Raw genomic sequence first — 26335 nt, 5'->3', positions numbered from 1 at the left:
TGGGGACCCTGGGGTTTGTCCTGGTTGATTAATCAGAAAGTATTAATCCAAAATATTCAAATGTACTTACTGCAGGAGGAGACCTTGCATAGTTTAAAGATGATTCAGAAGGCAGGTTCGGATCGTGCCATCCTTTCCTGTTGTTATGGGTGTCAGTTACCACATTCTCCCAGCTCTGCCGGGAAGCTACAGGGAGAACGGTATCCACACTTGCTGATCCTGTTGGACAGAGAGACTGTTACCGGCGGTCCAGCTAACAGCTGAGGGAGGGCTGGGGGGCCACGGCCAGGGTGCTGCTTGATGGCACTCCCCCCAAACTCCCACAGCCGCCAGGCAGAGGGGTGGGGTGCGCCCTAAAGGCAGAATTATAAACCGTTCGTCAGCTCCTTTGGGTGTGGTTCAGGGACAAGGCGATGGAAGAACAAGTAAGGGATGAAGGGTGACGATTTGTTGGCATTTTGATGATGATTGTTTAAAGATACATGCTTCTGATACAACACTTGAGCAGAAGGTAAGGAGCGAAAGTTCTGAGCTCCTCACCCCACTCTTCTCAGAGTCCTCCTCCTTCCAGCTTGTTTTCCAAAGGTAAGCTTCACAGATACCCACTACCCAGAGCAAATGTGTCATGTCCTGGGTGTTTCTTTAACATAGAAATTGTGCAGTTTGTAGTTTTCAAGGTAATCTATCTCAGATAGCGTCCTGTGGCAGAGAGAGCTACTTTGTTTTTGAAATGGTGTTGCATGCATGCACACATGTGTGCTCCTTGTAAAAATTAAAACAACCCAGAGTCACAGAGTAGAGGTGGTCGCCCCTCTCCTCTCCCTCGTGTCTCTGAATCCACCCCTCCCGCCCCTGGAAGTAACCACTGCTAACAGCTCGGTGCGTCTCCTCCAGGCATTCTCGCCTGTGTGTTTATACACCTGCTGGCAGGTGAGAAGGGAAGCTGCCACAGAGCAGTATCGATAGTTCAAGAACAGTGGGAACTTCCCTGGCGGTCCAGTGGTTAAGAATCCACGTTCCAATGCAGGGGATGTAGATTCGATCCCTGGTCGGGCGGCTGGGATCCCACATGCCCTGCTGAGCCCTTGCCCCACAACTAGAAAGTCTGTGCATCCCAAGGAAAGGTCTGGCATGATGCAACCAAGACCCAACATAGTCAAATAAGTAAACAACAGAAAATGTAAATAGGATCCCTCTTGTCATGAGTGTCTTCCTCCCTCTGTGTCACGGTCTGTCTCTTTTTAAAGAGAACTTCCTCTGTTAGAGTAGTTTTAGGTTACCCAGAAGTTGCCCTGACAGTACAGAGTCCCTGTGTACCCTGTTAATATTCTGTGTTGCCATGGCGTGGGCCACAGCCAAGGAATCAGCGTGTCAGCATCGCTGTTCATTCATGAAAACTCAGCGCTTTTTTTTAGGTTTTGCCATTTCTGCCCTGGGTTTCTCTACTGTCCCAGCATCCCAGGCAGAATCCTGCATTCATTCATTTGGTTGTGTGTCTGTCTCCTCCTCTGGTGTGTGACGGAGTCTCAGACATTGCTTGTTCTTGGTGGCTGCGACGGTTTTGAGGAACAGTGGTCAGGTTTTACACAATGTGTCCCTCAGTTGGGGTTTGTCTGATGGTTTTCCTGTGCGTAGACTGGGGTCCTAGGTTTGGGGAGGGGGAGGCCCCAGAGGTGAGGTCACAGTGTAGTCAAGGAACGCAGTGTCAACATGACCTGCCTTCGGCGATGTTAACCTTGACCTGCTTGGCTGAGGTGGTGTTTATTGGACTTCTCTTTTGTGAAAGGGCTTTAAAAAATCAGCAACATATTGATACTCTCTGTTCTTTGTAATCCCTCTGCACTGATCACTGTAAGGAGACCTTGAAGTTTCTTATTTTTTAGGGCTTCCCAGGTGGCGCTAGTTGTAAAGAACCCACGTGCCACTGCAGGAGACAGAAGAGATGCGGGTTCGATCCTTGGGTCGTGAACATCCCCTGGAGGAGGAAATGGCAACCCACTCCAGTATTCTTGCCTGGAGAGTCCCATGGACAGAGGAGCCTGGAGGGCTACAGTCCACTGGATCGCAGAGAATTTGACACGACTGGAGCTGCTTTGCATGCATGCATGATTTTTTTGACTGCAGCACCAGATCTTAGTTCCCTGACCAGGGATCCAGCCCGTTCCCCCTGCAGTAACCGTGCAGAGTCTTAACCACTGGGCCACCAGGGAACGCCAGCGGTTTCTTTAAAAGATGGACATTTAGGCTGTTTCCTGGTTTCTGATTTTGTAACTAAGATTCTGGGGAATGCTTTCACATTTATCTATCTTCCCCTCCTTTTGTGAGGGATGGGTCCCCAGAAGAGGAGTTCGCCAGTCAAAGAGTTTTGGGCACTTGAGCTTTAGTCGGATGGTGCAGTTCAAAATAGCCACACATTTGCGCTCCTACCAAAGGGAGGAGCGTCTCTGCTCTCCATCTTCACTCAGGCTTGGTGTTAGGAGATTTTTAATTGTTGCTCTTCTGATATGGTAAAAATACTTTGGTTCTCATTTGTCTAATCGTCTTGCCCTGGAGGTCTTACTGTAGATGGAGGACCACAAATACTGGAGTCTCCAGGAGCATTTGAGTTACCAAGCTCTGCTAGAAATACAAACAAGATAGAGATTTCTCTTCCAGCAGTCAGAGCATTTCTCTGAAATCTTTCCCACAGGCCCCGCATTTGGAAGTGGGGAGCACTCAGTATGTGTTCCCTCGAGTTTGTTGCTTTCCATCTGATACCTTGGAGGCAGCTGCTGCCCGCTGATGTGGGGGCTCTGACTTGGAGAAGGACGGACATCCTGCCCTGAGTGTCCGGGGTGAGGAAGGCCTGGAGGCTGCGGCGTGTGAGCAGCGGGGGGCCCTTGGGCCCCGGTGTCCAGCCTTTGGCTTGTGCCTCTTCTCCCGAGGCACTGCCCCGGAGCGGGAAGGCGGGATGGTGTCCCTCCCCCCGGGGTGGGGGCACCGGCCCGCTCGCCCCCCTCCAGCCCTGCTTCCGGGTCATGAGGACCCCCTCTTCTTCCTGCCCCGCCCCCCGGACTCGCCGCCCCCGCCGCCCCCCACCGCAGCGCCGTGCCTGGGAGCCCCGTTAGTCCCCGAGGCAGGGCGCCCGGGCGGGCTGGAGCAGGCAGTCCGTGCTGACACCGCCCGGGTGGGCCGCCCCACGCCTAGGGGACGGGATTTGCCGATGATTGAGACTTGAGGCTTTGGTTTAGACTCTTTCCTCCCTTGGGGAGCAGCTTCATTTTCATCGCGTGCTCGGAGCTTGGTTCTGCGCAGCCCGTGAACGCGGCTGCGGTCCAGGAATCTCTGTCTTCAGCCGCAGGACGCGGGGAACACGGCTGCAGAGGCCTCCCTGCCAGGGCTCCGTGTGTCCATGATAGAGGAGCGTCCCTCATTTCCCTCCTGTCCAAGGTGGCATTCTGAGAGGCGCACTGGGCCTTGTCCTGAAGAGGAGACGTTGGGGAAAGTCTGGGCTCTCCCAGAGCGCCTAAGGGGAACTGCCCGGCAGCGCCCTCATCTCCTTTCTGGGTGCATTTGGAAGTGTGTCCGTTATCCAGTACCAGGGAGCTCTTGAAGGAACCCCATTGCACGAAATTGGCATACTTTTATGTTTCCAGGTTTTCTTTTTCTTTTTTTTTTAAAGCATAATGATTCTTGCCTGTACCATGCTGCTGACTTTTAAGCAAATTTACACAGTGTGGACTGGATATAAGGGTGCAAGGAGACTGAATCGGAGGGTCGGGTGAGGGGCGTCCACCTGTTCCATTCCAGGCTCTTTAATCCTCCAGGAGGACAGCCCAGCAGGTGGGCTTGCCTGTCACCCTCCACCAATTAGAAGGCGCCTTGAACAGGCTCAAGGCCCCCAGATGAACTGCTGTGTGGCTTTGTGAATATCTGCCGCCTTCTTGGAGTGATGGCGGGGTGGCAGCCTGGTGTTTTGGGACTTCAGCCTGCAGTGCTTCTTCCTCCCCGACCCCTAGTGCCCCTGAGCCCGCCCTCCCGGGAGGTGCTCCCCCAGCCCCCTTGAGTTTGCCCACCTGGAAGGTGCTCTCCAGCGCCCTTGAGCCCACCCATCTGGGAGGTGCTCCTCCAGCCCCCTTGAGTCCGCCCACCCAGAAGGTGCTCCCCCAGAGCCTGCCCACCCGGGAGGTGCTCCCCAGCCCTCTTGAGTCTGCCCACCTGGAAGGTGCTCCCCCAGCACCCCTGAGCCCGCCCACCTGGGAGGTGCTCCTCCGGCCCCAGTGTCCCTGAGCCCTCCCACCTGGAAGGCATAGGTAAGAGGAATGCAAATGCTGTGGCTGCATTTGGCCCCTTATGCTTCACTAAGTGGTTTGCTTTAGTTTTTTAAATGGTCAGATATGTGCTTCATTACTGATTAGTTAGAAGTGAGGCTAAAAACACTGTGTATCTTTGGAAAGAAAAGTGTTAGTAAGTATGTGTGCTAAGTCACTTCAATCATGTCTGAGTCTCTGCGATCCCATGCTCGCCAGGCTCCTCTGTCCATGGAATTCTCCAGGCAAGAATACTGGAGTGGGTTACCTTTCCCTTCTCCAGGGAGTCTTCCTGACCCAGGGATTGAACCTGGGTTTCTTATGTCTCCTGCATTAGGCAGCCAGGTTCATTACCACTAGAGCAACCTGAAAAGTATAACATGAGGCTTATAAGCATGATATAGATCTTTAAAATAAAATCAGGAACATTTGAAGACAGATTTTTTTTTAAACTTTTTATTTTGTATTGGGGTATAGCTCATCAAGAGTGTTGTAATAGTTTCAGGTGGACAGCAAAGGGACTCAGCCACTCAGCCGTACATACACAGGTATCCATTCTCCCCCAAACTCCCCTCCCATCCAGGCTGCCTCAGAACATTGAGCAGAGTTCCGTATACTACGTTATACAGTAGGTCCTTGTTGGTTACCCATTTTAAACATAGCAGTGTGTACATGTCCTACCAAGCTCCCTAACCAACCCCTTTCCCCCATTCTCCTCCCCGCTCCTCCCTGCAATCATAAGTTTGTTCTTTAGGACCGTGGGTCTCTTTCTGTTTTGTATGTAAGTTCATTTTATCATTTCTTTTTAACTAAGTGGTTTGCTTTAAAAGGCAAGTGTTGCTCAGTTTCTTAGAGTTGTCTGGGTACTTGAGGATTCTATTGTTCTCAACCTGAACTTGTAAAGAAAAATAGAATGAGCTTCTCAACTACTGTGAAAGAACATATAGATTTTTTTCATTGGGTGGTAACTCTCTCAACGTTAGGGCATCTTGCTGTGATCTGAGTTTCAGCACCAAATAAAGAGTGTGTGTACCAAGTTCCAGAGGGCTGGCTTCTCTGTGACTTGCAGAGGAAAGCTTGACTTGTTTATAAAGAGCAACTGATAGGTGGAAGGAAAGCTGTTTGAGAATTGAGATAAAGGTGGGCATGTGCTTCCATGGGAACTCGGGGTGAAGAGCAGCGGTTGTCTGATGCAGTTGAGATCCTGCGTTCCAAATCTGTGAGCCCCACTTCTCTCCTCCAGGGAGAACTTGGCCTAGTGTTGGACAGAGTGTTTTCTGTCTTTATTTTTTCTCCGTGGCTTGTGAACAAAAACAAGAATTTGATGTTCTGCAGTGGATTTAACTTGTGGCGACAGCGTATGCTTTTCCTTGGAGTATGAGGTTGGAAACAGTAGCAGTTTCCTCCCTCCGCAGGATTTCATGCCTTTCCATGTGGGTTGAGGTATCTGTGAGGCTCTTACAGGAGGGGCTTTTAAAGGATCCTGAATGCAGAGGGTACCCGCCAGGCCTGCCTCAGTGGAGGAGTCAGGGACGCGACTGGCCTCCAGACGCTCTGATAAGAACAGCTAACGCAGGGTACACAGTCCGTCCACCACCCAGGACCCAGGAGGACCTGGTGGGAAGGAAAGTGGGTCCAGCCACAGCCCTGCCTCAGACAGGTGGGGCATTGAGAAATGCGCTGCCAGGCCAGGCATGACTGGGGTGGGAGTGCTGTGCCCAGGACAGCCAGAACACGTCAGGGCACACACGGGCCTCAGGAAGAGTCCTCCGTGGAAATGGGCTCTGAGCACACCAGAGGTGTAAGTGGTCAGACAGGTGGGCACCTGCACACGTCTCTATATAAAGTGGGAAGAAGCTAAGGTCTCTACCTCCGAGCCTGGGCAGGTGGCTCTCCAGGTGTACCAGTTGTGGGAGGACCCCTCTTTGGGCGACAGGCCCTGGGCAGTAGCATCCTTGCCAGCCTTGGACTGTCTCTCAAAAGGAGTTCTCTGCTCAGAATTGTGTGAGGGAATCCGTATTTTAGCCCCATCTCTGGGCCCTAGTGACAGACCGATCCTGGGCGGGTCCTTTGTTGGTCAGTGTTCTCAGCTGTGAACAGGACAAATGTCATCCCACAGTTACCAGCGGTGGGTAAAGTCAGGCTTACAAAGTCTCTGAAATGTGCCGGTCCACAGAAACCTTCGTCACCTCTTTAGCCCATTCTGACTTCAGATAAATCCTACTGTGTGTTCTTACCCGGAACCCAAAGCCCCTGTGCTGCGTTGGTTCTGTATTCTGTGTTTTCCTTCCCGCTGTGCCTTGCACGGAACCAGCCAGCCTCCTCCTGGGATCCTCGAGTGCTTGCTCTCTGCAGCTGTTCCCCGTGGGATAGACGCTTCACGGCCCTGTTCCTCCTGGCTGTCCCTGGGGTGCTCTCCTGTTTCCTCTCTTCTCTTTTGAAGTGCGGAGGCTGAAACCCCATTTTGGGGACCCCTCCTCTGGCCCTTTACTTTACAAAGTCTCCTTGAGTATAGTCTTAAGACGGCCTGGCTTTTTTTTTGGCAGTCACAACGCCCCATCATCACATACAGAAATTATATCCAATTAAATCTCCTAAGTCTTTTTCACACCTCCTACATTTGTGCATTTCTTTTTTTGCACCCAAGTGTCCAAATAACATTATTTCCTCTCTATTGCAATTCCAATCTGTTGATCTTTTTAGCTCATGACTCTGTCATCCAATGTATTTGCCATCTCTCCTGGAAACTTGTCATCCTTGATTAGATAAACATTTTATCTGTGCCATCGCTCAAGTAATTGATGAAAATGTGGAAACATACAGAAAGAGCCTTGTCGCCTTCCACTAGAGACCTTCTTCGGGCCACTCGCGAGTCAGCGCTTTGAAGGGTAAATTGTGCATTTACCAAGCTCTTCAAATGTAGTTTGTCTTGTTTTACCTTGTTGACAAGGATATGATGAGATTTTTAACAAGGCACTGTAAATGAAGTCTAGTGTCCCCCCAGTCTACCAATTTAAAAAGTCCTCAGACTAAGAAGGAAAAAAAAACCCCCAATTTCCAGGTCGTTGTGTCTTATGATGGTTTATGGTTTATGGCCTGAGGCTTCTCTGCAGCGGTGTTGTTCTCTGTTCGTCTTTGGCTGATACTCCGAGAGCACAGGGAGGGAGTGTTACTCTGGCGGCTGGGGTGTCGGGCTGTTATCTGGTGCAGAGTGGGATTGAACTGCTTGGGAGAAAGGCGTTTCACTGATCTTTGGGAAGCCAAGGCTTGGGGGTGCCCTGGGTTGGGGTGTCTTCTGGCAGGATGCGGGGAGTGTCTTCCTGGAGGCTGCTGTCCAGGCACCAGTGGCGTGGAGAGAGAGGTCCTGAATGCAGAGGGTACTCTCCAGGCCTGCCTCAGTGGAGGAGTCAGGGATGTGACCGGCCTCCAGACGCTCTGATAAGAACAGCTAACGCAGGGTACACAGTCTGTCCACCACCCAGGACCCAGGAGGACCCAGCAGGAAGGAAGGCGGGTCCAGCCACAGCCCTGCCTCAGAGAGGTGGGGCATTGAGAAATGCGCTGCCAGGCCAGGCATGACTGGGGTGGGAGTGCTGTGCCCAGGACAGCCAGAAGACGTCAGGGCACACACAGGGGCCTCAGGAAGAGTCCTCTGTGGAAGTGGGCTCTGAGCACACCAGAGGTGTAAGTGGTCAGACAGGTGGGCACCTGCACACATCTCTATATAAAGTGGGAAGAAGCTAAGGACCCCACTTGCAGGGCTGCATTTCTGCAAACTAGACTGTGGCCGACTTCATCCGATGTGACTCAAGGGCAGACCTCTCACGCTAGTCCATCAGTTTCCTAACTTTCGACATTCCCAGGTGGTTTCCTGTAGCCAGATACATCTGCACATCCTCGCAGCCCTTGTCCTGGAAGTGTGGTGAGGTAACCAAGAGTTACCTGGTCTCTGAGGACTGACCCGGTGCCCCTCCCTCTCATCAAAGGCCCCGATCAAGATAAAAAGATTCAGCAACTCAAGGGACTAACCTTCAACACCACATTTATGAGAAGTTGCCTCACAGTGCAGAGGAACAGGTGTGTGGGTTTTCTGCCTTGAGCATCAGTTTGTCTAGATAGCTGGCTGGTTGAAAGAGTGCAGGTCACTGAGGGAACCAGAGAACTGTAGAGACTAGGACAATACTCTTGAAACGAGGATGTGAACTCTTAACTGCAGTGATACGTGTTCTACAAAAGATGATGAGACGGAATGGGGGCCACAGGGCTGATTCTCATTAGAAGGCTTGCCCGTTCCTGAGTAGGAAGCCTGAAATCATAAGGGAGAGGGGAGAGAAGAACGCTTATTTTGCGGGTCAGGCTGTAGCACATCTGCTTCCTTCTGCTGGGACCGGCCCCACACCTCAAGCAGGGCCTGGGCCCCCCAGCATCGTCTGCTGGCCACACAGATTCAGGGTTCAGAGGCTGGGGTGCTGTCCCACCCGCCTGGGTAGTGGGGAGGCCCCACGGGGCCTGTGGGGGCCTGAGTGGGTAGCTGTAAGCAAGAAAGGCTGGTCCCTGTATGGTGCTTTGTCAAAAAGGCAGCCAGCTGTCGGAACTGGAAATAACTAGAAAGGATGGGAGGTGCTCATGAAGGCACTTTTAAAATATAGAGACTTAGAAAGAATATCGGGCTTTCGATATTTTAAGATCAGAAAGGAATTTGGAGTAACCGTCAGAGCAGGCAAAGCTGTTCTTAATGAAGACCCAGGAAAATCGTTGGTGCACCTCCGTGGAAGCAAACCCGGCTTCCTTCTTCAGCAGCCTGTCTGGCTCCAGATGCTTTATGTGATGGGGTTGCTGGGGCTTGTGTTCGCACCGGTCTCTGGTCTCTGAATTAACTCCCGGTGAAGCTTGCACTGCTCTGTTGGCAGGCAGGATGTAAACACCTTACTGGTCTTTGTCATTTCTGTGCCACATCGCAGCACTCTGTTTTCACATTCAGAGCCTCCAGGGCTACATCTCATGTGTGCATGCATTTTTAGGTTTGCTTTTATGCATGGTAGACATGGCTCTTAGGAGGGGGCAATGCATTTGTTCATTGCACGTTGAAAATCTCACTTAATTTTTAATTTCTGTCCCCAGAGTCACGTGTGTAATGCAATCCCTTACATTCTGAAGATGGCCTTCAGTCATTGAATGTATCAGGTGCCTGGGTCTGTGTGGAATATCCTGGATCTGTAGTCTGTGTAAGAATATAAATGTACATATACAGTACAAATACGTTCTCAATGATACACGAAGATAAAAGGCTTAACATGAATTGTATCTGTTTACATTTACACAGAAAATTCTATTTTAACAAACTCTGGAGTATCCGTAGTGTTTGTTATCACAACATTGTCTTTTCTCCCCTCCTCTGAGTTTTTGGTTGTTGCAGTCTGCTGACAAGTGGGCAGAAAGAGACTCATGCCCCCACTTCCCGGAGGCTGTGCTGAGATGCTGACTCAGAGAAGGGGCTGCATATTCAGCCGCCGTGGGTAGATCGGGGAGCGCTAGGGATGCTCCACCTCCACCCCCTTTTTCTTCATCTTTGCTGTGCTTTCTGCATAGTGTCTGTGGGCTTCCTGTGGGGATTTTCTGGTAAAAATCACATTGAGAACCACAGGTGCACAGGCGTGTCGTCCATCACATAGCGAGTATAGTCGGGGGGAGGGTACTGCTAGGTGAGGATCTTAAAGGATTATTTTCTGGGGCACTGGTTCTCACAGGGTGGTACCCAGGCCAGCAGGCACTTACTGGAAATGCCAGTTCTCAGGCCCCTGCACCATCTTCTTTTCCCAGGCCCTCCAGGAGGTTTGGATGCACGCTCAGGGTCTTGAATTCTGTCCTTCAGCCTGCAAAATGACGCTGGCCTACTGAGCGCTTGTCTCAGTCTGCTTTCCAGCATCCGGTCTGCTGTTCCCCTTGTTCTCTTCCCTGTCTCCCGGGTGGTACCCCTGGGGTTCCCCTGAACTGCTGCCAGCCGCCTCCAGGTGTGTGCCTCCCCTACCCTCCCCACTTTCCTGGCAAGACCCTGCTCACCTTTCAGATCATTCCTTAGCGATCCCTTCCCCTGCGAAGGCTTCCTGAACTCCCAGAGGTGGGAGGCCTGGCTCCCTTCTTTGCGATCCCTGAGGCCTGCTCATTGACTGTTAAAACTTTTATCTTGTTTTATTTGGCCCTGGCCCGAGAGGTGGTTATTGTATCTTCTTATACAAAGCTCAGTGACAGACATGAGTCCTCTTCTGACCTCTTGGCTCAGCGTGGCTTTTGCAGAGTGATAGGGTCTGGAGGGAATTTTGGTAGTACTCAGTGACTAGTTCTGAAGAGTTCATTTTAAGGGAAGTAGAGAACCCTTACCCTGGGCCGCGGGCTGAGACAGAAGGTTTGGTTTGTAGAATTTTCCCACCAGAACCAGAGATGACAACTGGCTTTCTTTGAGCAGGTTTTTCTTTTTCCTTATTTGCCTCTAGACCTGCAGGAAAGTGATGCTAATTGTGCTTCCTGATGTCTTTTATTTCCAAGTACAGCCAAGGCTGTCCCATGTTTTTAAAGAAGAGGTAATCAAAGTGGAGAACATTTTAGTGAGATAACTACCTTGGCTGTCCTTTAATGAAGCTGGTGTTAGAAGGCTAATCCACGATTTTGTTCATTGCTCCCCATTGCGGTATATTGGTTATGTTTAGATTGGCGCAACACAATAGATGAATGTTTTTATCAATGTTTAATTTATATAGTAATATTGCCTCAAGCTTCCTATTATGGTGGGAACACAGAAGTCCTCATCTGATCCTTTGACAGCCTCAGTGGGGTAGGTATGAGCTGCCCATTTTGCAGGTGTGGAAGATGAGGCTTAGAGATGGGAGCGGTATGAGCTGTTGGGGTCAGGAGCCAGGCCATATATATATATACACACACATAGCACTCTCCAGGGGTCAGACCTGAGTCACCCGTTTTCTTTTTCTAGGACCCAGGATTGTGTTTAATGCAGAGCATGCAATGGCATTGGAGTTGAATTTCTTGTGTAACTTTTCCAAATGTTAATACCTAGATACACAGCTTTTGGGGGTTTTCTCAGCCAAATGCTTTTCATTAGCCCTTCTTATATGAGCAGTTTTTAGGGATTCGTTTTCCAAAGATGTATAGTTTGTTTATGCCATTCACTCAAGTCCCTAGAGCAGAAATACTGCCTTTTGCTGTTTTGATGAGGAATTTGTGGGGAGCAGCATTTCCGTCGGTGGAAAGGCTGTTTAAAATGGCATCTTAGGGGAAGTGAGCCCTGCCCGTGTCCCTTGCCAGCCCGGCTGCCTGTGCTCCGGCCCCTTCCCTGCGGGGTGGCCCCCGCCGGCGCTTTAGTCCCCACCTGCCCGCACCCTGGCTCCCTGTCCTGTCAGTTCCCCACCTATTTCACTTCTGCTGCGGCTGTCCACCGGCTTTGGGGCTGCCCCCCGGCCCCTGCTCCCACCTTCCAGCTGTGTTCTTTCTCTCCACTTCCTACTTGCCTTCAACTCCACGAGCTTCCCTGATTCTTCCCAGGCCAGCCTGTGCTCTCGCGTGCCAGCGACTTTCCTAAGGTTTGCGAGTTCCTTGGCTCTCCGTTTCTTTGAGAAGGAAAAGCAGTGTTTTGTGACCTCTTTCTAGTTGCCAGTGAGTCGCAGCAAGGCTGTGCCTTCCCTTCCTTCGCAGCGTGGCGCGTTCCCTCCCTCGGCACTTGTGTTATCTCGCGGCACAGATGAAGCGCCTTGTATTCGCTTCCCTGTTGGTGGCCTGCGCCCTCTGAGCACGGTGTGGTCACTTGTGGTCCAGCTGGGTTTTCTCCTCTTCAGTTCCTATCACAGAACATCCCGAAGACCCACAGTGTCACTCATGCAACCCGAACCAGCTGGTGGCTGCGTCCTGCCTTGGACTTGTCTCTTCTTCAAGAAGAAGTGCGTAGTTTTTCCTGCCTTTTCCCTTTTCTTCTGTAAATGGCAAAAAAGTGTCCAGTGCGAGGCAGTGCTTTGATCTGAAGAAGCTGTTGGTCGTGGCCCTGAAGTGCGGCTTCCGTGGAGTGGTGTATACTGGCCGTGGAAGGGGCCTGGGACAGCATCATGGGATTCCTCCCGTGTCTGTCTCGGGGCCATAGGAAGTTTCAACAGACTTGGGTTTTGTGTCTTTATGGTCTTTCCCTGGGTACTGAATTTTCTGGTCTATTCAAAATGATCACAAACAAATTCATGTTAACACTTGCTAATATCATCAACATATGAATACCAGGATGAATACAGCAGTAATAAATTACATCCAAGTACTCCTGTATAAAAACTCCTGTTTTTTAGGAGCAAACTAATATACTTAATTTATAATGGCATGGAAAGAATATGAGTGTTTAGATTGGGCATTGTTGTTGTTAAGTTGCTAAAGTCAGGTCCAACTCTTTGTGACCCCATGGGTTGCAGCATGCCAGGCTCCCCTGTCCTTCACTAACAAACTCCTGGAGTTTGCTCAGATTTATGTCCATTGCGTTGGTGGTGCTGTCTAACCATCTCATCCTTTGCTGCATCTTTGTCCTCCTGCCTTCAATCTTTCCCAGCATCAGGGTCTTTTCCATTGAGTTGGCTCTTTGCATCAGGTGGCCAAAGTATTGGAACTTCAGCTTCAGCATCAGTCCTTCCAATGAATATTTAGGGTTGATTTCCTTTAGGATTGACTGGTTTGAGCTCGTTGCTCTCCAAGGGACTCTTAAGAGTCTTCTCCAACACCACAGTTCATAAGCATCAGTTCTTAAGCGCTAAGCCTTAGGACTGATCTGGACATCACCACAGGGTCAATACTGAAATCAGATTGATTATATTCTTTGCAGCCAAAGATGGAGAAGCTCTATACAGTCAGCAAAAACAAGACTGGGGGGTGACTGGCTCAGATCATAAACTTGTATTGCCAAATTCAGACTTAAATTGAAGAAAGTAGGGAAAACCTCTGGACCATTCAGGTAAGACCTAAATAAAATCTCTTATGATTATACAGTGGAAGTGAGAAATAGATTCAAGGGATTAGATCTGATACACAGAGTGCCTGAGGAACTATGGACACAGGTTCGTGACATTATACAGGAGGCAGTGATCAAGCAATCCCCAAGAAAAAGAAATACAAAAAGGCAGAATAGTTGTCCCAGAAGGCCTTACAAATAACTGAGAAAAGAAGAGAAGCAAAGGGCAAAGGAGAAAAGGAAAGATATACCCATCTCAAAGCAGAGTTCCAAAGAATAGCAAGGAGAGATAAGAAAGCCTTCCTCAGTGATCAATGCAAAGAAATAGAGAAAAACAACAGAATGGGAAAGACTAGAGATCTCTTCAAGAAAATTAGAGATACCAAGGGAACATTGCATGCAAAGATGGGCTCGATAAAGGACAGAAATGGTATGCACCTAACAGAAGCAGAAGATATTAAGAAGAGGTGGCAAGAATACACAGAAGAACTGTACAGAAAAGATCTTCACGACCCAGATAACCAGGATGGTGTGATCACTCCCCTAGAGCCAGACATCCTGGAATGTGAAGTCAAGTAGGCCTTAGGGAAGCATCACTATGAACAAAGCTAGTGGAGGTAATGGAATTCCGGTTGAGGTATTTAAAATCCTAAAAGATGATGCTGTGAAAGTGCTGCACTCAATATGCCAGCAAATTTGGAAAACTCAACAGTGGCCACAGGACTGGAAAAAGTCAATTTTCGTTCCAATCCCAAAGAAAGGCAATGCCAAAGAATGTTTAAACTACTGCACAATTGCACTCATCTCACACACTAGCAAAGTAATGCTCAAAATTACTCCAAGCCAGCCTTCAACAGTACATGAACCATGAACTTCCAGATTTTCAAGCTGGATTTAGAAAAGGCAGAGGAACCAGAGATCAAATTACCAACATCCGTTGGATCATCAAAAAAGTAAGACAGTTACAGAAAAACATCTGCTTTATTGACTACACCAAAGCCTTTGACTGTGTGGATCACAACAAACTGAGGAAAATTCTTCAAGAGATGGGAATACCAGACCACCTTATCTGCCTCCTGAGAAATCTGTATGCAGGTCAAGAAGCAACAGTTAGAACTGGGCATGGAATAAGAGACTGGTTCCAAATTGGGAAAGGAGTATGTCAAGGCTGTATATTGTCATTCTGCTTATTTAACTTACATGCAGAGTATATCATGCAAAATGCTGGGCTGGAAGAAGCACAAGCTGGAATCAAGATTGCCGGGAGAAATATCAGTAACCTCAGATACACAGATGACACCACCCTTATGGCAAAAGGTGAAGAACTAAAGAGCCTCTTGATGAAGGTGAAAGAGGAGAGTGAAAAAGTTGGCTCAAAACTCAACATCCAGAAAACTAAGATCATGACATCCGGTCCCATCACTTCATGGCAAATAGATGGGGAAACAGTGGAAACAGTGACAGACTTTTCTTGGGCTCCAAAATCACTGCAGATGGTGACTGCAGCCATGAAATTAAAATTAAAGACACTTGCTCCTTGGAAGAAAAGTTATGACCAACCTAGACAGCATATTAAAAAGCAGAGACATGACATTACCAACAAAGGTCTGTTTAGTCAGGGCTGTGGTTTTTCCCTGTGGTCATGTATGGACGTGAGTGTTGGACCATAAAGAAAGCTGAGCACAGAAGAATTGATGCTTTTGAACTGTGGTGTTGGAGAAGACTCTTGATTATCCCTTGGACTGCAAGGAGATCCAACCAGTCCATTCTAAAGGAGATCAGTCCTGGGTGTTCTTTGGAAGGACTGATGCTGAAGCTGAAACTCCAATACTTTGGCCACTGGAACAAAGAGCTGACTCATTGGAAAAGACCCTGATGCTGGGAAAGATTGAGGGCAGGAGGAGAAGGAGACGACAGAGGATGAGATGGTTGGATGACATCATCGACTCAATGGACATGAGTTTAAGCAAGCTCCGAGAGTTGGCGAAGGACAGGGAGGCCTGGCGTGCTGCAGTCCATGGGGTCGCAAAGAGTTGGACACGACTGAGCGACTGAACTGAACTGAAGCCTCAGGAAGAAATAAATAGTACAAAACAAGAAAAGACTTTCACGTTGAGTCATGGCTCAAAGCTGGGTGGTATGACTGGGTTGGAGAGTGCTCCAGGGGCAGAACCTGATGGAGACCTTGCTGTCTCCGTTTCCCCTCAGCTGACTTAACTCGGGTGGGAAGCAGCCCTGAAGCTCCCCTGGCTCCTGCTGGGCAGCCCGTCTTCAGTGATGCTGCTGTGGGCCTGACGCCAGGCCTGGGAGACAGAGCAGGAAGCATGCAGGGCAGAGCCTCTGCCTTCGGGGGGAAATAGCTAAATGTATCCTTTCAGGTACTGACACTTTGCAGGCTTGCAGAGTGCTCTGAAATGGGTGACACAGAGAAATGAGGGACAGGGAGGCAGGGGCAGGCTGGTGGAGCTTTGGTGTGCGGGCAACAGCTCCGAGGAGGGGGCGTTTGAGTGGAGTGGCTCAGGGTGGGAACCGGGCAGCTGTGGCCTGGGGTGGGGGCGTGGGCTCTGAACAGCACGGGGTGAAGGAAGGAGCTTGGGGGCTGCGGCTCGCTGAGCGGGAACATACTCGAAGAGGAGGCCGGGACGGCCCGGGGTCGGGGTGGGATCCTGGGCAAGCTGTCGTCCAGGCCAGGGATGCGGTGGCTCCGGTGAGACTGAGGGCAGTGGGTGGAGACAGATGGGCGTGGGGAAAGGCACCCTCACTGCATGCGTGTGTCAAGTGCGTGTGGACCGCACACAGGCTCGGTTTCAGGCTCTGCAGATAGAACTGTGGGCTCCATGGAAAATCCCTTCCTGTCCTCCCTGAGCTGCTGTTGTGGTGGCAGCAGTCAGTGTGGGAAGAAGGACCAGGCCTTGGTCCTGGGGAGGGTGGACACCCTCCAGGATGGGGAGGAGTGGGTGGCGGAGGTGAGGAGCTGTGTGCTGCAGAGAGGGGGCCTTGTGGCAGGAAGACCACCTGAGCCTCTCAGCTTCCCACAGGCTTGGGAGTTGCAGCCAGGAGGTCTGAGATGGTACTGACATTAAGACAGGGCATAAACATGAGTTTAAGGTGTGCAGTGTGGTCATTAGATCTATGTATACATGGCAGAATGATCGCTGATGTCAGACCCATTAACACCTCCATTCCCTCCCAAAATGGGACTTCTGCATGTGTCTATGCAAGTGTATATGATACAGGACTGTTCAGTGTGGTCACCAGGCTGTGCGTTCACTCCCCCAGCCCTACTGGGGAGTTTGTACCGCGGGACCAACATCTCTCCCAGCCCCTGGCTACCGCCATTCTACTCTCTTTCTATGAGTTTGGCTTTTTTTTTTTTTTGATACCTTATGTAAGTAGGAGCGTAGTGTTAGTCTTTCTCTGACATTTCAATAAGCCTGAGGCCCAAGAGGAGTCGTTGCTGCACTGGGTACCGAGTGGCGTGGGGTAGGGGACAGAGTCGGGAATGACTCTGGTGTTTGATACGAGCAGTTCAGGCATGGGACTGGCAGCGACCAAATAGGGAAGCTTGGGAGGCAGGCTTGGGTGGGGAGGACATGAGTTATTAGACCCCTAAGTGGAGCCAGGGAGTGGGCAGGTGGGTGTTCTCCTGCTGAGCTCAGGGCTCTGGGCCCAGGACGCAGGAAGCCTGTTGCCCTGTGTGATGGCGGGGGAGGCGAGGGGGAGGCCAGCACTTGGAGGTCTGGCGAAGAGGGAGGGCGGACGATGGGCGAGCAGGACCAGAGGGTCCTAGAGAAGGCGGCGAGGCCAGAGGACTCTGCCGGGGCCAAGTGAGATGAGGCCTGAGACTGTCCTCGGCTTTGATGGTGTCCTCAGGGGCTTTGCTGAGCCCTTTGGTGCTGTGACCAGGGAGGAAGCCCCGCTGGCTGGGTTGGAGATGACCTGTTGGTGAGGATGCTAAGGGCAGAGACGCTCTAAAAGCCTTGTGTCCGGTTTGAGGGAGGGGGCTGGTGTGTTGCACACGTGCGCCCTCGAGCTGGGCTCCCTCCTTCAGGAGGCGGCGGCATCGCGTGCCGTGAGTTGCTGTTGAGACCCACACGGTTGCGCCACGCAAGGGCGCGTCCAGAGCGCCCAGCGCAGCCTCCGTCCGCTGCGGATGTTCTCCGATGTCTGCTTTCTCCTGTTCTCCTCTGTCCGAGAGGCCGCTTTTTCTCACCAGTGCAAGGGGGAAGTTGGGCCAGATGAAGAAGTTTCTGGGTCCAGGTCCTCGCGGCTTGCCTGCCGTTCACCCGGGGTCCCCTGCTTCCCCCTCCTCGCTCTGTCGGGTTCCCCAGCTGTGGCTGTGGCCCCGCTGGGCTGCCTCCTGTTCTGCCTTTCCGCCTCTCCTTCACTCTGAGTCTTTCTCCGAGAAGCCGCCTTGGTGCGACTTCTCTTTCACCCAGGAGTATTCGCACAGGCCTCCTTCCTGAGGTCACAGACGTGAACCCATGGGACCTGTGCTCGGCCAGACTCCCTCCCTCTGCCTCCTCTCACCCCCGGCCATCCGATTGGCGGCCCCATGACTGTATCTGGCTCTTCCTTTCCTCTGGCCTCTGGCGTGTTACACCCAGCTTTAAACCAGGCCCGTCCCTCAGGAGCCGCTGTGTGTGAGAGTCCCCTTGGCTCTGCCACAGGGAGGAGCATCCCTCAGGGCTGGTGTGTGTGAGAGTGCCCCTTGGCGCTTCATAGGGAAGATCATCCTTCAGGAGCTGCTGTATGTGAGAGTGCCCCTTGGCGCTACCATAGGGAGGACCATCCCTCAGGAGCTGCTGTGTGTGAGAGGGCCCCTTGGCGCTGCCACAGGGAGGACCGTCCCTCTGCAGAAGCTTCAGGACCACCCCTGTCCTCCCAGCCTCTGGTTGCGCCCGCATATGGCTCGGGCCGGCAGTGTGCACACACCGACCCCTCCTGCTTTGCCTGGCGGCTGTTCCTCACGGGTCTCAGCTCCTTCCTCCCCCAGCAGCCTCCTGCAGGGCGTCTGTGTCTCCTGCAGTGCTGTGTGTGTTGGGAGCTTCACAAGTTAACAAATTACATCAATCAGGAAACGCCGCTGTGAGAACTGTAATGGGAGGGTTGGGGATTATTAACACTTTTGAGAGAGAATAGTAACCGAGGGTTTTTCTGCTTGTCTATGTCTAGAATTTTAAAAGTTAAAAACAGTTTCCAATGTTGACATTAGTCTACTTCTAGGGATTTATCCTCAAAAAATAGTTTTGAATATCTGCAGAGAATGTGCACTGGACTGTTGTTTATGATGTGGAAGCATGGAGGTAACCTGAATATTCGCCAGTAGGGTATCGGTTTAGAAAGAAACGAACTCATGGTGCACGTTTACATCTTACCATTACCGTCTCCTTCATAAAACGGTGACGTAGAAGGGTGTTGACTTGGTAACATGTTCATATGAAATGAAGGAAGTATATTTGAAAACATTCTATTATTGTCTGGTTTCCTTTACCTTAAATTATAGAGAAAAGATAATTGGCGTAGTTAGTGATATCTTTGGATGTTGAGATTATTGATGATTTTAATTGTCTTCTTGCTATCATCTAAGCTTTCTACAGGAAGCGTCCTTTCTCAATTAAGAAAGCTCTTTATTAAAGTTGGAATTGGATACTTCTTGTATTCATATAAATCGCAGGTTCTTATCTCACTGCTGAGTTAGCCTTTCTGTCTATATTCAGTGCTGGGGAAGAGCCCGTGGCCACCTGCCGACGTCAGATGGAAGCAGGAGACGTGGGCGTGTGCTTCCCGGGTCCCTCCCTCACAGGCCACGGCGCCTGTCCTCTGTGGACACGCAGGGTGTCCTTGAGGCTGGCGCGGCAGTGGGCTGCTGTCCCTTGGCTGGGGGGCTGTTTGCTCAGGCGCGGGGCACTGCGCTCTGTACTGGGGGCAGGGCGTGTGTGTCTGGGCACCTGCCGGCAGGCCTGGGGTGCAGCCCTGACCCTCTCCTGTGTCCCTGTGTGGCCCTGGGCTCCAGGCTGTGGTTTGCACGTTGGTGAGGTGGGGTGGCATCTTCCGCAGTGGTTAGTGTGCTGAGTGCTCTGACCCACACCAGGCACATCCCGAAGGAGAACTGGCCAGTGAGCTCCCCAGACAGTCCACCTGCGCCCTGCTCCTCCGGCAGTCGGTGGTGAGAAGGGAGCCTTACCTCTTTAACGATAATATAGGGTTCCTGGAGACTGGCCGTGTGGCGGGCGGGGAATTAGTTTGTGAAATGTGCTTTCCTTGTAACTGAAGCCTGTGCTGCCCTCCCCTCTTGTGTCCCTGCAGTCTGCGGGCCGGGCATCGACATCCGCAACGACTACCAGCAGCTGAAGCGCCTGGAGAACTGCACGGTGATCGAGGGCTACCTCCACATCCTGCTCATTTCCAAGGCTGAGGACTACCGCAGCTACCGCTTCCCCAAGCTCACCGTCATCACCGAGTACCTGCTGCTGTTCCGTGTGGCCGGCCTCGAGAGCCTGGGCGACCTCTTCCCCAACCTCACGGTCATCCGCGGCTGGAAGCTCTTCTACAACTACGCCCTGGTCATCTTCGAGATGACCAACCTCAAGGACATCGGGCTCTACAACCTGCGGAATATCACCCGTGGGGCCATCCGGATCGAGAAGAACGCTGACCTGTGCTACCTGTCCACGGTGGACTGGTCCCTGATCCTGGACGCGGCATCCAACAACTACATCGTGGGGAACAAGCCCCCCAAGGAGTGTGGGGACCTGTGCCCAGGGACGATGGAGGAGAAGCCGCTATGTGAGAAGACGACCATCAACAACGAGTACAGCTACCGCTGCTGGACGACAAACCGCTGCCAGAAAAGTAAGACGGGGCTGTGGCCTCGGTCCCCCCCCTCCCCCACCCCCGGCCGTGTCTGTCCTCCTCTTTGGGTGCCTGTTTCTCCCAGGTGGGTGTGGCTCTATTGCCACGAGAGTGTGGCATCTCAGGGGGCTTCTTGCCATGAGATTGTGGCATCTTAGGGCGCTTCTTTTCGCATCGGGGAACTGGTGGGTGCAGCCCGTCCCAGCTGCTGTGAAAACCCTTCCAGTGACATGCTAGAAACCATCCGCTGTACTCCTGGGTGGGAGGCTTGTGGAACTGCTGCTTTGAATTTCTGATGGGCAGGGTGACCTGGTGTGCTAGGAAGTGCCTAAGTCCCGCCAGTCAGGGGCTATGTATGTATCATCAGCTCTTTTATCCTTTGCGTGAAAGGAGGTTTTTTGGTAACGCAGGGCTTCCTTAGCATGAGTACACCTGGATTATTACGGAGTAGAGGAGAGGTAAAGACGGACTCGCATCCTGTGAGAGTGCTGAGCTGCAGCCCGTCCTTGGTCCTTAATGGTGAAGTTCCAGTGCTTGCACATCCTGGTTTAAGATGGAGCGGAGCCAGGGTGGTGCTGGCAGAGGAGCCCTGGACCGTGTCTAGGAGCCCCAGGTTCAGGCTGACCTGGCGGGTAGCTGGCTGTGCAGCAAGCTCATTTGTATACCCCAGGCTTCTGCTTCCTTTCTTGTCTACCTCTTTCTTGAAGAACTGTGCAAATCTTGTGAAGCCACTTAGTGAAAGACCTCTGAAGTGTGTTTACTGCTCCTGGGGGTCAGGCGGTGGTGTTCGGAAGCTCCTTGTTTGTCTGTCTGCTGTGCATGATGTCCTCTGAGTATCCCTGATTGTGATGTGTGCCTCGAGCGCTGGGTTCTTGGGTGTTGCAGCGTGACTCTGGGCCTTTGTCTTCTTGCTTTCGGCAGTGTTTAGCTCTGTTGTCCAGGAGGGTTCCCATCGCTGGCTGGAAGGCAGAGTGGTACCTATAAATAGTTCAGTGGTTGGCCCGGTTAGAGCCTCAAGGAGCCCATGTACTCCAGCTGGCCACGGAGAGCCAAGAAATCCCGGATTGGTAGGCTTGCCTAACCGTGACGTGTGTAAGATAAACAGAGCAAAGGCCAGACCCCACAGGTAGCGTTGTTTCAGCTTCCTGCCAGCCCAGGGCGGAAGCAGAGCAAGGAGGCTCTGACACACAGGGCATGCTTTCATGCTCCCTGTCGCTGCATCAGCGGGCGGGTGAACACTGGTCCAGTGAGGGCGGGACTCCACGGGCTGCAACCAGGACCTAAAGAGCTGAGAACACCACCGGACCACTCGGAGCATCCCTGTTGGCTCGGGTTGGGGAAAATACTGTGCTAAAGTCACATTTGTGATTGATGAAAACACTACCCTATCATTAGCTTACCCGCTGGTTCTGAGAAAACAACACAGCATATTTTCAAATAGTCTTGACATTTAAAAACTTTATTTTAAAGGAAAAAGTCATCTTCAGATGAAGTGTCATGTGTCGTGGAGAGATGTTGGATGTGGTATAAGGGGGGTGACCTTGGACTTGGATGTGGTATTAGGAGGTGACCTTGGACTTGGGTGTGGTATTAGGGGGGTGATCTTGGACTTAGATGTGGTATAAGGGGGGTGACCTTGGACTTGAATGTGGTATTAGGGGGTGACCTTGGACTTGGGTGTGGTGTAAGGGGGTGACCTTGGACTTGGATGTGGTATTAGGGGGTGACCTTGGACTTGGGTGTGGTGTAAGGGGGTGACCTTGGACCAGCCAGCCCTTCTGTGCGGTTGTTAGCCATGTTTAGAATGCTCCATTGGGCAGCCCCATATTATTCCTTAGTGGTGGTCAAATGTGTGTACAAAACTGTTTTGAAAACTCATAAGGTCTGTACTAAAGGGAGGTGTTGCTTAAAAGTCGTTCGGTGGGCACTCGTTCAGTGATTCAGTCAGCATTTACTTAGGTCTCACTGCGGATTCTGTCCAGCTTCTTGTTGGAGAAGTCTGGAGCAGGGGCGAGGCATGAGTTTCGGGCCCGAGTCTAGTAGCGTGACTGGACATTCGCCCTTGGGCTGGCCCTCAGTTTCCTCATCTGTGACATGGGGCAGCCCCGTGGCATCGTCATAGGCTGTGGGGGATTAGAGAGAGAAAGGGGAAAGGCTCCTGACAAAGGCCTGGGGGGCGGGCATCAGTCCGCTGCGTCTCATGCTGGCAGGCCTGTTGGCTGGACGCCCTCTTCCCCGAGGCCGCACCCTGCAGCTTCTCCTGGGCCAATGTCTCAGGCCTGCTCATGTTTTTCTGTGATTTCACAATGGAATATTTATTTAAAATTAATGACAGCATTCAGGGAAATTGTCTTCCCTTCAGGTTGTCCTGAAAACTCCAGGGTTGGCAGGTTTCTTAGGGATTCTCTAGTTGAATTGGAACTCTTTCCCTTTGCATAGATTCCCTTCTGACCTGCACAGTCCAGTATGGTAGCCACTAGCCACATGTGTCTTGTCTAGTACTTGAACTGTGGCCTGTCTGAATTGAGATTTTTTTTTTTAAGTGTGAAATACACATTGAATTTCAGAGCATAATATGGGGGAAAAAGGTATTTCCTTAATATTTTGTGTATTGATCACATGTTAAAATGATGTTTTAGACGGAGGGAGTGAAGCGTTACCATAGTTAGTTTCGCCTGTTTCTTTCCAGTTTTTAATGGGGCTCCTAGAAGATTTGAAGTCACAGGTGGGGCTCGCGCTCTGATTTATCCAGAGGGTGCTGCCTCAGAGCGTGCCGTGGAAGGCGCTGGGTTCTGGCCTGCAGAAGTCCTCTCTCTGCTGAGCACTGCAGTGCTGCTCTACACCTCTCTAGGCAGAGCCGAGGGGTCATCCAAGGAGCCAGTGGGGGCCACTGAGTCCAGATAGAACGTCTGCCTCGGGGTCCCTGTGAGTGTGAAGATGGCCAGTTGAAAAGAGGCAGCATAGAAGCACCCCATCCTTCCCGGAGCTGGCTCCAGACGGAGTCGGGGTCATCTGGAGAGACCTGTCAGGTCAAGGATGTGTGTGAGATCTTTGACAGGATGGAGAAGCACTCAATTATGGGGTGCCCATAGGCCGTTTTTCCCTGATGCTCCCCTTTAATCCCCCTCTGTAGACCCTGACTCTGCAGGGGCAGGTGGCTTTGTCGACAGCCACCCCCCCATTAAAGAAGTTACTGTGCTGGGGGTTCCCTGCCCGCTTCCATTTTCCGATTCCCAGGGGTGCTTTTATGTCGGCGAGAGTCATTCACTCCTAGGAGGTGAGTGGCCTTTAAAGAGCTCAAGTGTGGCTTTTCCCTGCCGTGAGCAGGTGGTGCCCCCTGAGCTGTGCACCGCTGGCTCCGCCCTCCCTGCCTGCCCGCCTCGCTGGTCCTCCTCCTGCTCGCTCTGCGGCCTTCTTTCTGGCTCCTCTTCCAGGTCCAGCCTCTACACACTGCTCTCCTTGGGCCGTCTCCCCACCGTCCTTTCCCCCGGAGTATCTTACCTGCTGCTTCAGCAGCCTCCCACCCGCATCTGGCTTCCAAACCCCACCTCCAGCTCAGACCATCCCCAGTCATGTCTGGACCCCCATGGGAATTTCAGCTACAGATGGGGGTGGATATCTGGAGAGAGGTGTCAAGTCAAGGATGTGTGTGAGATTTTAGATGTTACAGACATACAGACACTCAGTTATGCGGTGTCAGCGTCTGATGGTCTTCCTGGCTCCTCACTTCCAACCCAGGGTTCTCCCTGATTCCCCTCTGCATGGGCAGTGTTCCTGTTCTCCGAGCTCCTGTATCAGACACTTCGGTACCATGTGGATGCTTCCTTTTCCAGCTGGACACCGAGCCCTTTCCATGTGAGGTGTTTCCCCAGTCTGCCTTCCTGTGTCTCCCCTCTGCTGGCTCAGCGACATGGCCTCTCCCTGGCCGCCCTGCCTGTCCACCTCAGCCCAGTGGCCTTGCCCTCATGCATGCTGACCCACAGGCTGCTCTCCCTGGAATCCGTCAAGGAGCCCACGAAGCGGGCCTTGCACCTGGCATTGTGCCTGCAGGTCTGTGGCCCCGCTGAGCAGCTGGCTGCCCGCTGCTGGAGGTCTGGGGAGCTTGGTGGACTCTGGTGGGCTCTTCCTGAGGAGGAGACGCCTGTCTGAGGCGCTGAGTAGATTCTGGGCATGTCCTCCAACACGTGGCCATCCTGGCCCTCCCCCAGGGGTGAGCTTGCTCCTGCTTTGTGAAAGACGGGTTGTCAGGAAGACGCATCTCCCCCCCTCGCGCAGAGAGCGGTGTGGAGTAGCTGCTCGGCGAGCCAGGAGCCGCGAGGATTATAAAATGTGGACGTTTTCTGTGTCACCCCTGACGTGCCCTGCCTTGGTCAGAATGATCCAAGGCCAGGGATGATGGGGAAGGGTGGAGAGGGTGTGACCCATCCCGAAAGCTGAAGCCTGGCCCGAGGGTGCTGTTCCTTATCGTCCAGAGGCTGGCCGCATGCAGGGAGGGAACAGGGTGGACTCCCCCGGGCACCTGAAGTTCTCTCCCTGCCTGGTGCAACGCCTTGACCCTGTGTGGGGTTTGCCTGCCTTCTGGATTTCTGGTATGAGATTTCAAGTATGGCACCCCCTGCCAACCAGAAAAAAAAAAATCTGAAAGCCTACTGCTGGACTTAGTCTCCAAGTACTTTCTCAGTGGTCAGGGTGAACTCTGTGAGGTCCCTGACATCACGGTGCCGCCAGTGAGCGGGCCTGGGCTTTGCCGGGAGCCCCACTGGGCCGGCTTCGCTGCGGTGCTGCCTTCCTGCCGTCCAAAGGGTGTTGTCTGGGGACGGCGGCCCGGAGCTCCGTGCGTTTCCTACCGCCTTCAGAAAGGAGAAACCAGGGAGACAGGTTGGCGCTTTCAAGGAGAAGGCAGAAACCGGCTCCCTTCGTTGACAAGTGGAACACGTTTCACTGCCGTCTCACCAACCGGGGCCCGGGACTTAAAACGAAGACAGGTGGTGTAACAGAGAGAATCCTGTATTTCCCCCCAAGTAGGTTCTCCTGTTTTTATCACACTCTCACCAACCGGGGCCCGGGACTTAAAACGAAGACAGGTGGTGTAACAGAGAGAATCCTGTATTTCCCCCCAAGTAGGTTCTCCTGTTTTTATCACACTCTCCTCAAGAGGGTGATCCTGGAGTGAGGGGTGGACTTGCTCCCTTCCTCCTTTGCTTGTATTGCTGTGTCAGGCCCGATGGGTGAAAGTGGCGGCTTGTTAGTGTCTGTAAACCACCTGCTGGATTGAGATGAGGTGGGGGGACCCTGGGTCTCCATTACTTCATCTTAATGGTTCTGCTAATCCTTCTTCTTTTTCTTGTTTTCGTTCTGTGAAATGCTGTGTTGTGTGTTGCCGTGGCGGGCCAGGGCAGGGCCTGTGTGTGCACAGGGCTGAGGGGGTCCCGAATGTCCCGTGGGGGGCGGGGGGCAGGCCGTCTAGGGGGCTCTGGCTCACGTGTCAGTTGCGACCTGTCTCTCTTCCCCTGGAAGGCCCCTGCTCCGGTCAGCTGAGCCCAGTGTGGGGGTTTCTTTATTTAGAAAGGGGGTCACATTCCCCGGGCCTCCTTTCTCTGCCTTTGATAGTCATGCATGGAGATGGCATTTCTGCTCCCTGATGGTGACCCTGTTCCCGAGATGGAGAGGCAGTTTGTGCCCGTGTCCATGGGACCCTCTTAGCCGACGCCAGCTCTTAGTCCCCATGCCTTGCTGAAAGGCGTCATTCTTGGCTAGATGTCACCTAGTTAAGGAGTCACTCTCCCACGCTCCCTTCAGGAGTTTTTCTTTTTTTCTTTTTAATAGGGATCTCGTCTTGGAGATGAAAAAGCTTTCAGAATATGTCTCCTAGGGTGCTTTTTGCAATCCTAGGTCTTTGCAAAATATTCTGGAGTCCCTTCCCATTTCATTAGTTAAGCCTACTTATAAGACCATTCTGTTTTTTTTTTCTCCTAAAAAGCCTCCTTCTTTTGTTGTGTTAATATTTCTATCTCGCTTTCCATGTGTGGATGCCAGCATGACATTGCCTGCTAAAGTGGGGATGATGTGGGACGTGTGGGCCCGTGGCTAATCCTGTCCTGGACTGCGTTGCTCAACTTGAGTGCATGGGGTGGGTTAGACTTAGGTTTGGCTGGCGGTGGAGCTGGAAGCCATGACTTGGAGACAGGCCTCCTCCTAGCACGTG

At 52.0% G+C, this 26335-nt stretch overlaps 1 protein-coding gene across 4 annotated transcripts in view; it reads left to right on the top strand.

Annotated features, from left to right (window-relative positions):
* Nucleotides 1–26335, top strand: part of IGF1R (insulin like growth factor 1 receptor) — a 306038-nt gene that overhangs the window by 34043 nt on the left and 245660 nt on the right. For 3 of the 4 annotated variants that reach the window (XM_086365379.1, XM_086365380.1, XM_086365382.1), the window contains exon 2: nucleotides 19585–20130. In XM_086365379.1, coding sequence (XP_086221505.1) covers nucleotides 19585–20130 — 546 coding nt within the window. Of the gene's footprint in view, nucleotides 1–18003; nucleotides 19445–19584; nucleotides 20131–26335 lie in introns of those variants that run through there. The other variant, XM_086365381.1, reaches the window with a different exon arrangement.

Source organism: Bos grunniens, chromosome 21 (genome assembly GCF_055505025.1).
Source record: "Bos grunniens cultivar Pamir isolate PY7600 chromosome 21, Bosgru_T2T1.0, whole genome shotgun sequence".
Lineage (NCBI taxonomy): Eukaryota > Metazoa > Chordata > Mammalia > Artiodactyla > Bovidae > Bos > Bos grunniens.
The sequence above is the reverse complement of the archived record's forward strand: the minus strand, read 5'-3'. Positions and strand labels throughout refer to the sequence as shown.